Source organism: Vicia villosa, linkage group LG1 (genome assembly GCF_029867415.1).
Source record: "Vicia villosa cultivar HV-30 ecotype Madison, WI linkage group LG1, Vvil1.0, whole genome shotgun sequence".
NCBI lineage: Eukaryota > Viridiplantae > Streptophyta > Magnoliopsida > Fabales > Fabaceae > Vicia > Vicia villosa.
Genome location: NC_081180.1, coordinates 12,783,666 through 12,797,536, shown reverse-complemented (window position 1 = coordinate 12,797,536; position 13,871 = coordinate 12,783,666). Strand labels below are relative to the sequence as shown.

Below are 13,871 nucleotides of genomic sequence, written 5' to 3'. Positions count from 1 at the left end.
TAAACAACCAAAATCTTAAATCCATGTTACCTTCGAATTCGGAAACCAACAAACTTCTACATTGCTTGCTCTGTCTCCTTAAGAAATATATTGCACCAATAACTTACAAGTGAAACATATCCAAGAAGCACAGCTTCTTCCCTACTTCGCTCAAACTAACCCTGCAACAAAACGAACAAGTACCAACAGTGTTTCACACACATGTCGCGTACTAAGGAATAAAACATTAACATCATTCAACTGTCACACAACTCAACTGACTCGACAACTTGGCCGGACGGACCGACCTGCTCTGATACCACTAATGTAACACCCCAAATTCTACCCGAAAATATCATGCGTGAAATCATAGTATTTTAAAAACTATCAACAAGTATTTGGGATATCACATTTACTTCATATTAACAACTCATAAACAGATACGTAGCACTTTAATCTCAGATAAGCACAAAACAACTTATAACAGCTCTTAGACAAACCAACTTCATTTTAATATGCAGCGGAATCATAACATTCAGCTTTATAAACAAATCATCTTATTTAATCGGAAACAAATTCAAACATCATAGTACTTCTCAATATCCAATTTGGAACTCAACAACTAAAACATGAACAACATAGAAACAACAATATAGACAACCCCCCGAGTGCTACGTATCAGAGCGACACACCAACTGGATACGATGAACCTACAAACTTCCATAGTTATACTTGAGTACCTGCCCATTTCCCATGGTAGGGGAAACATCAGCAGAAGGGGTGAGATATCAAACATTATAAAGAAAAGTATGATAATACATATAGCAAAGATAAAATCATACACAATTCACCACTTCTCAATATAAGAAATTTGCATCACAACAATAATGTTAACTATCAACTATAACAATGTATTCAAGTTTACAAGTATGTCATTCAAGCACATAATAACATATACTTCATAATCACAACGTAAATTAATACAACTATCAACAATGGCAAAACATGGTTCATATATTCCACATATATACATATATCATTAATACATATATATATATATATATATATATATATATATATATATATTTGCATTCTCATCATATACGTTTCATTTACATATATCACCAAAATCATGTATCAAACATCACCAAATTTAATTATCACATCTCATGCACACATAACAATCACCTAGTCACATAATTACATATATTCAAACATCACATAACTCCAATGTAACTCAATGCAAGACATGTGACTCTATGCGTGTGGTACCCAATATGGACCCAAAGTTCCACCGCTTCCGATTCATATAGAATCTAGCCACACTTCAGATCCGGACAAGACCAAAGCCACCAAATGTAAACATATAGTTTACCGCTTTCCGATTTACTCTAGAATCCAAGCCACGCTTGTGTTTCAAAGAAATTCCACCTATGTTTCAAGGCACACTATGATATGAATGTATGTACAATCTCACAAATATATGCAATTAAGATCATCTCTACCATCTTAACTTTCCACATATCACAACAATTCAACTCTATGAATTATCCACCAATTGTACACAACATTCACAACACACACACATCATTCACATATGAGAGGCCAATTAATCAATTACGATTCACACAATCCAATTAACACTAGTAATCATACTATCTCATGTTAATTCTCATTTTTGTCAATTATACATGAACACACATTTTCAACATCAAGCAATTAGTCATTAGAATTAATGCTAACCAACTAACCATAAAGAATCAATATCAAAACAACATCATTGGCATGACAATATATATTTCTCAACATACATATTCAAGCCAAAACACAATTACAAACAATTTCTCAAAATACCGTAATTTACCGATAAACCGAATAATTGGTCCAAGTCCAAGTATATTCCAATCACATAGACTTATTGGAATCAATTCAACTAATAATTTAACTATCCAATTAATAATTAAACTATATTAATTTCAATTCAACTATTACATTTCTATTCCATTATTTTCCAATTCTATAACAAACCCATTATTTCACTATCAATGGTTTACTCACAACAAACATAACAATCTAATACACATAGATTATCAATTGCACACAACTTATCACATTTATATCATCACATTCCAACAAATCATCTAATACCCAAAATTGCAACATAGAAGAACATGGATATCAAAGTATAGAATTAAACCCACTATAACATACTATCATACAACCCTTTAGCATGAAAGAACCCCACCCTTACCTTGGCAAATATGAACTCTTTCACCATAGCTCTAAGCTTTTCTCCAAAATGAATCCTTCAAACATAATTTGGAAACACACCTAAAAACCAATTCGGAAATCAGCTTATCAGACAAACTTAAAATCCTCAAAATCAAAATCGCTCCGGTCAGAACTTACCTCTATGAGTCAGGAACGCTGTGTCAAAACCACGCGACGATCCAACGGTTGGATTGAGAGATACATCCGTTTTGCTAAGGTGACTCAATGCTGAAACTTGCTGCGAAAATGAGGTTTCTTCTAGCTTTTCTCTTCCACCATTGTTCTCTTCCCTTTTGCCTCTTTTCTCTTCTTCCTATCTTTTCCCCCAAATGAAAATAGTAACCTCTAAAACCCTAACCTTCTCTTACTATCTCACTTATGTCAATTGGGCTTAACCCTTAACCCACCAATCCATCCATTACGTTTCTATCACTTAGGCCCATTTAGTTATATCTCTCTAATAACTCAATTAAGTCAAACAACACAAACACTCACATAATTAAATACTTAAATAATTATTATATCACATAATAACTAAATAAATAAGTTATTATTAAAAACACCAAACAATATAATTACTAATATAATTAATAAAAAAATTAATAAAAATCGGGATGTTACAACTCTCTCCCACTTAGAATATTTTCGTCCTCGAAAATACCATCGACACAACCATCTCATCTCCAAAACTACACTTACTCTCCCCAGAATCACACGAACACAAAGGCGTTCCACACCTTCGACCATACAAAGCTTCAAAATACAAGCTCTCAAAAGATCCTCAAGTTACTGAATCGTCTTCTCCGTTTGACCATCAGCTTGCGGATGATAAACAAAACTCAAACACAACTTAATAATCAAAGTACTCTACAAAACTTTCCAAAATCTAGAAGTAAACTTTGGATCTCTATCAGAAACAACACTCGATGGAATACCATGCCAACTCACAATCTTTTCAAAATACAACTTTGCAAGTCTCTCCATCGGATAATCCCTGCTTATCGGAATAGAGTGAGCAAAATTCGTCAATCCATCTACAATGACCCAAATTGCCTCACAATTAATCGATTTCCTAGAAAAACCCAAAACAAATCCATAGAAATGCTATCCCACTTCCACTCAGGAATGGACAACGGTTGCATCAAACCAGACGGTTTCTGATGTTCAATCTTTGACTTCTGACAAGTCAAACACGAATACACAAATTCCGCAATATCCTTCTTCATACCTCGCCACAAAAATAACTTTCTCAAGTCTTGATACATCTTTGTAGCACCAGGATAATTACTCAACCACTTTGATGCCCTTCATCCCAAAAATTCTCTTTTTCAAATCCGAAACATCTGGAATACAAATTCAATCACGACATCTCATGACACCGTTCTCGTCAATCCGAAAATTATCACCTTATCCTCAATCAATCAATTTCATCTTGTCAACCAATTTCAAATCCGATTTCTGACCTTCTCTAATCTCATCAAGAATACCACAAGTAAGCTTCAACATACCAAACTCAAATCTCGAAATTATTCCAACAATTCCAATTCTTGAATCATCAACATAGACATATGCAATTATTTCCTACTCAATGCATTGGCTACAACGTTCGCTTTTCCCAGATGATAATTCAAAGCAAAATCCTAGTCCTTCAAGAATTCCAACCACCTTCTCTGTCTCATATTCAACTCTTTCTGATCAAGCAAATACTTCAAACTCCTGTAGTCACTATACACATCGAATCTCGATCCAAATAAGTATTGCCTTCAAAGTTTTAAAACAAAAACAACGGCGGCCAACTCAAAATCTTGCGTCAGATAATTTCACTCATGAATCTTAAGTTGCTTTGGAGCATAAGCTACAACTTGTCCTTTTTGTTTCAACATAAAGCCTTGCAAAACCTTCCTTCTTCTTAACCAACAAAAACATATGCACCTCTAGACGACACACTTGAACGAATCAACCTCTCCTCAAACAAATCTTCAAGTTGACTCTTCAACTCTTTCAACATCATAAGCAGACATCCTATATGGAGCCCTCGATACAAGACTAGTTCCAGGAACTAAATCGATCGAAAACTCAACTTTTCTTTCTGACGGTAAATCACTTACATCTTCAGGAAATACTTATGCAAATGCGCCAACTATCGATAATCCCCCAATCGTCATTTCCTCATGAACATCCAAAGTTGCAAACAACCTAAACAACATCGCACCATCTTGCACAGACTTATTCACTTCCAATATTATCAAGCTGGTAAGACAAGTCTATCTCATTCCAATACGATTCCGTCTACTATCAACAAGAGATTAAGGGTGATCAGTTCCTCAATTTGTCAATAGATAGCCGACAACCATAATGGTAGCGTAAACCATCGTTACTTAACTGCAATAGAATCCTTTACGTCACCAAAAGTACCATACTTCATTAACTCCCAAAATCATCTGAACATGCTAACACACACCTTGTGATAACATTAGAACATAATTCCTTTACACCACTATCAACACTTTTTATTCTTGGAATCATACTCGTCCCTTCGCATTTCTAACTCTGACTTGAACGTTCCAACAACTTCGACAACTTTTCCAATCTCTTGCCAAGGATCCCTTGACAAGGTCTACCGTAATTCGTCGCTTAATAATTATTCTTACGTCAACATCCTATGCAACGGTTACTTAAACTGATAACTTCACAGTCCACCAATAATGCTGAATATGACAACTTCCTAAATTCCATCTTATAACAATTGTCCTTATTCCAAGACGTTCCGACTTATTAAACAACCAAAATCTTAAATCCATGTTACCTTCGAATTCGGAAACCAACAAACTTCTACATTGCTTGCTCTGTCTCCTTAAGAAATATATTGCACCAATAACTTACAAGTGAAACATATCCAAGAAGCACAGCTTCTTCCCTACTTCGCTCAAACTAACCCTGCAACAAAACGAACAAGTACCAACAGTGTTTCACACACATGTCGCGTACTAAGGAATAAAACACTAACATCATTCAACTGTCACACAACTCAACTGACTCGACAACTTGGCCGGACGGACCGACCTGCTCTGATACCACTAATGTAACACCCCAAATTCTACCCGAAAATATCATGCGTGAAATCAGAGTATTTTAAAAACTATCAACAAGTATTTGGGATATCACATTTACTTCATATTAACAACTCATAAACAGATACATAGCACTTTAATCTCAGATAAGCACAAAACAACTTATAACAGCTCTTAGACAAACCAACTTCATTTTAATATGCAGCGGAATCATAACATTCAGCTTTATAAACAAATCATCTTATTTAATCGGAAACAAATTCAAACATCATAGTACTTCTCAATATCCAATTTGGAACTCAACAACTAAAACATGAACAACATAGAAACAACAATATAGACAACCCCCCGAGTGCTACGTATCAGAGCGACACACCAACTGGATACGATGAACCTACAAACTTCCATAGTTATACTTGAGTACCTGCCCATTTCCCATGGTAGGGGAAACATCAGCAGAAGGGGTGAGATATCAAACATTATAAAGAAAAGTATGATAATACATATAGCAAAGATAAAATCATACACAATTCACCACTTCTCAATATAAGAAATTTGCATCACAACAATAATGTTAACTATCAACTATAACAATGTATTCAAGTTTACAAGTATGTCATTCAAGCACATAATAACATATACTTCATAATCACAACGTAAATTAATACAACTATCAACAATGGCAAAACATGGTTCATATATTCCACATATATACATATATCATTAATACATATATATATATATATATATTTGCATTCTCATCATATACGTTTCATTTACATATATCACCAAAATCATGTATCAAACATCACCAAATTTAATTATCACATCTCATGCACACATAACAATCACCTAGTCACATAATTACATATATTCAAACATCACATAACTCCAATGTAACTCAATGCAAGACATGTGACTCTATGCATGTGGTACCCAATATGGACCCAAAGTTCCACCGCTTCCGATTCATATAGAATCTAGCCACACTTCAGATCCGGACAAGACCAAAGCCACCAAATGTAAACATATAGTTTACCGCTTTCCGATTCACTCTAGAATCCAAGCCACGCTTGTGTTTCAAAGCAATTCCACCTATGTTTCAAGGCACACTATGATATGAATGTATGTACAATCTCACAAATATATGCAATTAAGATCATCTCTACCATCTTAACTTTCCACATATCACAACAATTCAACTCTATGAATTATCCACCAATTGTACACAACATTCACAACACACACACATCATTCACATATGAGAGGCCAATTAATCAATTACGATTCACACAATCCAATTAACACTAGTAATCATACTATCTCATGTTAATTCTCATTTTTGTCAATTATACATGAACACACATTTTCAACATCAAGCAATTAGTCATTAGAATTAATGCTAACCAACTAACCATAAAGAATCAATATCAAAACAACATCATTGGCATGACAATATATATTTCTCAACATACATATTCAAGCCAAAACACAATTACAAACAATTTCTCAAAATACCGTAATTTACCGATAAACCGAATAATTGGTCCAAGTCCAAGTATATTCCAATCACATAGACTTATTGGAATCAATTCAACTAATAATTTAACTATCCAATTAATAATTAAACTATATTAATTTCAATTCAACTATTACATTTCTATTCCATTATTTTCCAATTCTATAACAAACCCATTATTTCACTATCAATGGTTTACTCACAACAAACATAACAATCTAATACACATAGATTATCAATTGCACACAACTTATCACATTTATATCATCACATTCCAACAAATCATCAAATACCCAAAATTGCAACATAGAAGAACATGGATATTAAAGTATAGAATTAAACCCACTATAACATACTATCATACAACCCTTTAGCATGAAAGAACCCCACCATTACCTTGGCAAATATGAACTCTTTTCACCATAGCTCTAATCTTTTCTCCAAAATGAATCCTTCAAACATAATTTGGAAACACACCTAAAAACCAGTTCGGAAATCAGCTTATCAGACGAACTTAAAATCCTCAAAATCAAAATCGCTCCGGTCAGAACTTACCTCTATGAGTCAGGAACGTTGTGTCAAAACCACGCGACGATCCAACGGTTGGATTGAGAGATACATCCGTTTTGCTAAGGTGACTCAATGCTGAAACTTGCTGCGAAAATGAGGTTTCTTCTAGCTTTTCTCTTCCACCATTGTTCTCTTCCCTTTTGCCTCTTTTCTCTTCTTCCTATCTTTTCCCCCAAATGAAAATAGTAACCTCTAAAACCCTAACCTTCTCTTACTATCTCACTTATGTCAATTGGGCTTAACCCACCAATCCATCCATTACGTTTCTATCACTTAGGCCCATTTAGTTATATCTCTCTAATAACTCAATTAAGTCAAACAACACAAACACTCACATAATTAAATACTTAAATAATTATTATATCACATAATAACTAAATAATTAAGTTATTATTAAAAACACCAAACAATATAATTACTAATATAATTAATAAAAAAATTAATAAAAATCGGGATGTTACATATATCATTCCATTAGGTCAACAAAAATCAATCCAAATCCTTTGTAATTGAATAATCCAGATTTGATTTTCAGGGATTCCAAACTTACCATTCTTGGTCCCTTCTTTCACGTTTCTTAAAAGCTCCCTTTTTTATTTTTCCATGATTTTTTGTAGTATTTACTCAATATCTTAATCAAATAATTACAAACTAAATTAATAATTGACAACTAAGCTTTGATAATCCTAATAAAATAGTTAGTAATAATATTTAATACTAATAATCCTAATACTAATTACTAATAATAATAGTTAATAATAATAAAACTAATGATTATTTTTACTAATAATAATAATTAATAAAACTAATGATAATTATAAAACTAATAATACAAAACACTAACAAGTCATAGTTAGTAACAATGAAATTAATAGTAATAATATCATGAGAAATAATAAAAAGGATAATAAAAATGATTAAATGAATAGAACAAAATGGGCCCAAAGCAAATTGGCTCCCGAATACTTGCTACTCACACCTCCATTTTATTTTAACCGGTTTATAAGGGAATTTTATAAGAGATCGAGTTTAATAATAGATATATTAAACCCTATGGCTCTTAATTTTTAACACCCTTAATAAATCAACAAATTTAAATTATATCGGGTAAATTTTGGGGTATGACACCATCAAGCATTCGTTTATAATGGTGAATAAAAGTAAAAGAGTGTTAACTGGGTCTCTTCGGCAATAATTTGTACACTGAAACATAAGAGTGGCTTGGGTGTTAAAGACACTTAGGCTTTCAATAGGGCGCTTCTGAGCAATTGGGATTGGAAAATCCTCTCAACCTTTGATTTGAGTTGGCACTCTCTATTATATTTCAAGTATGGTGGAATCGAGGGCTTAGTCATCGATCCGTTCTAGTCAGTGAAAAACTAAACATTTGAAAATATTAATTTGGTGGAGGCTTTTAAGGATTTCTCTAGGTGAATGGGGGGAGGATTCCAATTGTTTTGGGAATAACATTTCATGTAAATTTAAAAATGACTCCAACATTAACTTCTAAAGGAATAACCAGCTTAGTGTTGAACCTATGAGTTTACGATTTCCTAGTCTTTTTAAGAGTGTGAAGGTGATAGAGTTAAAGTTTGTGACATAGGCCTTCGGATAGAGGAGGAATTGAACTGGAACATTAACTTCAACTTTATTCTTCTTAGTGGTTTAACAACAAGTGATTTGGAATATCTCCATAATATATTGGTTAATGTCAAACCTACCCCAACTATGAATGATGAGTTCGTTTGGTGGCGCGATGCTGGTGGCTTTTTGATAAAATTTGCTTTTTTGAGGATGGAATCCTTAGCACTTGCAGGTTCTCACATCGATTCTGATCTATCCATATCTTTAAGGAGTTTGTGGAAATCAAATGTTCCAACCAACACTCAAGTCTTTTCTTGGAGGCTTCTCCTCAACAGGCTTCAAACGAAATACGGACTTGCCAAGCATGGAATTATTAGGGGAATACATAACCTTGTGTGTCCTTTATGTATAGGGCCTGATCAAACTCACTAACATATTTTTCTTCTTTGTTCAAAGGCAGTCCTAGTGTGGCACCAGATCCTGGATTGGAATAGTCTAGGAAAGTTACACCTTTGTAACAAAATTCTAGACCATTTGAAGATGTATGTATTGAAATTGAAGGGTAAAATAAAGAAGAGCTTTAACTTCATCTCCTTTTCTTGCTTGCTTTGATTTGGTCTACTAGGTTAATTTGAAACGACATTCTTTTTAATGTGGGGGGGGGGGGGGGGGTTACAAATGTGTGAATGAAATTTATCTCTGACTAAATCTCTTTCTTGGGAATGGTTCGATGCTAGATCTAAGGGGATTATTGTATGAGTTAAGAGGGATTGACTTTTAAATCCGTTAACTTGCACTCGTTAATCTTTGTTCAAATTTTTTTGACTCACATGGTTTGTTTTGTATTAGAGTTGAGTACCCCTTGTACTCTCATTAATACATATATTTGCTTATAAAAACAAACTCTATACTGAGGGAAACACAAAAAAGAAGTATAATTGTTAACACAAAAACAAATAAACTTGTTTTAACTAAAATATATTCAACCTTATATTTTTAAATAATAATTTTAATTTTTATGAACATTTATTATAATATATCTTATGTTTTATTGTACATTATTTTTTTACATGCCTTTTAATTGTAACTCTTACTTCTCCTTAAAATATGACCATTTTCTTATATCTTAATTTATTTTTTTATTTTATTCTTCCTTTATTTTGAAATTATATTAATTTTTAAAACCTTGCTTTCAACTTTCGATATTGATAAGTTATTATAGTTTTATAATTTATCTATCGTCAAAGAATAGTAGATAACTTTACTAAAATAAATATATTTATATAAAGAATTGACGAGAGATACACACCACAAATAAACGAGAAATGAAAAATACAATATTAACCAAAGAAAAAACGATTATGTATTGTAAATTGCCGATGGAAATTAATAAACAAAGGGCTATTGCTACAAATTGTAAATGTGATGTAGTCGATCTTATAGATCTGCGTATATCCTAATTTCATCTTAATGTTATAAATGCAACAAGAATAAATAGGCGAGATTAATGATCGATGATATGAGTTATGCTTCCAAGATCCAATCTCCATGAATCAACTCATGATGCACACGAATCCGTTTACAAGAGTAGTAAATTGCTTCACGCATATTGTCAACATACACCTTATAGTAATAACCCTTTTGTGTAAGGACCTTATCACTAACGATTTTCCCTAACCACCATCCATCGTTATAAAAAACATCAACTTTCTGACGGAGTTGAAATTTGCGAGGACTTCGAACACGTGGTGGTGAGGGACGAAGATCCTTCGGAAAAAGTGTCTCTTTGAGAGGTCCAGATTCATCATCTTCAAGAAGGTTCTTATAACGAACCACATATTTCCCACTCTCAAGGCAGAAAATAATTGTGGCTTCGTAATATGAACCCCTAAATCCCTCTTCTGTGCTACATACCTCTACTTTGTCTCCTACTTTATAATCTACTCTCTTTACGGGTGGACGCATGGTTGCCCAATTAAAAGAATCTAAACTAGAGAGAGTGATGAAAAATGATTTTTTGCGTATAAAATAACACATACAATTTTTATATAGTTGATTTGATGTGATGGTAGTGACCAATCCATACGAAAATAAACACTTATAAAAAGGGGGAAATGTATTGACTACAATTCAAATATAAATTTCATATAAAATATCCTCAGATTAAAAACATTGAATTGTAACAACTAGGATGTCTAGGTTAAAAAATTCAGAATATGATTTTATTTAATTACTCAATAAAAATTATTGCTTTAAGTAAAAAAATATTACTTTTGTTAGTTTATTTAGTCAATAGTATTAAATAGTCTTTTGGTCTCTGTAAGTTGACATATTTTTTATTTTCATCCCTGTATCTTATTTTTCTTGAAAATGATCCATGAATGTTAAAATCCTTTTGATTTTAGTCCCTAAAGTTAAAATCCGCAAAAAATTGCAGGTTTCTTGCGAATTTAAATTTTAGGGACTAAAACCAAAATGATTTTATTCCCTTTTTACTTTTTAATAGCTAATAGTATTAATTTGGGATATGTTTGAAAAAATAAAATAAACGCATCTAGTATAATTTTAAAAAGTAGAAAATAATGCAAAAAAATAAATAAATATAAAATACACACACCGACCAAATATTTAATGATTATAATTAGACCAATATTATTAAAATTTATTTGTAAGAGTTTATATATATATATATATATATATATATATATATATATATATATATATATATATATATATATATATATATATATATATATATATATATATGGCATATCATATGAGAATGACATTTTTATGTGAGAACATAAGAATGAATCTGAACCATTTGATTTTAAAATAAATGGTGCAGATTCTGTATCAATATTTTTCTCTCTCTCCTCAATCATTTATTTTAATAATGGAAGAGAGAGAAAAAATATTGACATATAATCTGCACTATTCATTTTAAAATCTAATGGTTCATATTCATTCTCATATTATCCTATAAAAATGTCATTCCTATATGATACGTCCTATATATCGGGATGTATCTAGTGAGAAAGTCATTTCTTATGTGAGAGTGAGAGCAAGCATTATAAGCCTTTGGATTAAAACAATTGTGAGATTAAATCATTCATTAAATGAATCACGTGCTTTCTTTTTTTCTTTTTCCGTTGAATCAAAATCCTCATATCCCGTGTATCCCTAAAAACAAAATCTGAGATTCCATTCCTTTCTCTTTCCCTCATTCATGCTTCTTACTTATCTATTATTCCCACAAAAATTCTATCATACGTTTTTTCGTTTCGCAAGACCCTAGCAAATAGAAAGATGAAACTATGTCCAATTCCATTTATAATTGGTTAGGTTTTACGATTTCGTGGAAATACAATTTTTCCAGAATTTGTAAACTTTTTTTAATGATTTCTAGAAATAAAAACCCATTTTCTATGGGTCACACAAAAAAACTCAAATTTATTTTAGAATTGTTTTAAGAAAGTTGCAGATAGTCAAGTAAAAGAGAAATTGACACAAAATTTAAAATTAAAAGGGGTGTTGTATTTACAAGTGCCTTTGTGTTTTCCCCATTTACTTTAGTTTTGTGTGTGTGTGTGAGAGAGAGAGAGAGAGATGTTAGTAGATGAAGAAACATAAATTGTAGCCATGGTGGTAGGTTATGGTGCGACTTAGATAGAGAAAGAGTACGAATATTGAAAAATAAGAATACAAAATGGAGTATAGTAAAATTTTTGGGTGAATAATAGAGAAGTAAGAAGCATGACTGAGTGAAAGAGAAAGTATTGGAAATGTGAGATTTTGTTTTTAGAGATACAGAGAATAGAGAATAGGAGAATTTTGATTCAACAAAAAAAGAGGAAGCACGTGATTCATTTAATGAATGATTAAATCTCTACCATTTGTTTTAATCTAAAGGCTTATAATACTTGCTCTCACTCTCACATAAGAAATGACTTTCTCACTAGATACATCCTCTCTCTCTCTCTCTCTCTCTCTCTCTCTCTCTCTCTCTCTCTCTCTCTCTCTCTCTCTCTCTCTCTCTCTCTCTCTCTCTCTCTCTCTCTCTCTCTCTCTCTCTCTCTCTCTCTCTCTCTCTCTCTCTCTCTCTCTCTCTCTCTATATATATATATATATATATATATATATATATATATATATATATATACGGTTTATTTAATATTATTCATTTCTTCTTAATTATTATATTTTTAATTCATACATTAATTACCATTATGTTAAATTTATTTATTTATATTATATTAATGATTAAATTTAATTTATAATTTAAATTAGGATTAGAGAATTATTATTATTAATAGCGGTAATAGTAATGATCATTTTACAACTAATTTGATTTGGACCTAATGAATCTTGATTATAAAATTAGCTTCAATAAGATAGAGGATTCCAATAGCATTTTCTTTGTTAAGATTTTTCTCTGAGGTCGAGAGGCTTGCAAACACGCTAACGTCCAAGTCAATGTCTGAGTGTGAGCGAGTGAAATGTTTTATATTTTAAAGAATGTGTACCTTGAAAATGACGTTTACCCCCCTTTTAATAGGTAGATTCTAGGATTTTTAGGGTTCTAGAACAATCCTTGTTTGGGCAGGTGTTCTAATATTATTCGTTATGTCACCTAACAACCTCTATTCAATCATGCACCTTAATTAGGTGTATCCTTTTGAATTTGCATTTCATGTCTCTGATACCTCTAGGGTTATGGTTTTGATTACTTGTTTTTTAAGCTTTTGGCTTAGTTTATTTTTGTTAATGAGTCTCGCATCAATTGCTCATCTCTACATTGTTTTTTAAATTCATGTTTAAGTATGCATTAATTAAGTGTATGCTTTAATTTTAAGCAATATGCTTTCAGTAAATTT

The 13,871-nt window shown here is 32.0% G+C and overlaps 1 protein-coding gene across 1 annotated transcript; it reads right to left on the bottom strand.

Annotated features, from left to right (window-relative positions):
• Positions 1–10,518: 10,518 nt before the first annotated feature.
• LOC131601224 (protein AGENET DOMAIN (AGD)-CONTAINING P1-like) lies at positions 10,519–10,959 on the bottom strand. The gene has a single exon (XM_058873001.1). It carries the CDS (start codon positions 10,957–10,959, stop codon positions 10,519–10,521), a length of 441 nt encoding a protein of 146 aa, XP_058728984.1.
• Between the last annotated feature and the right edge of the window lie 2,912 nt (positions 10,960–13,871).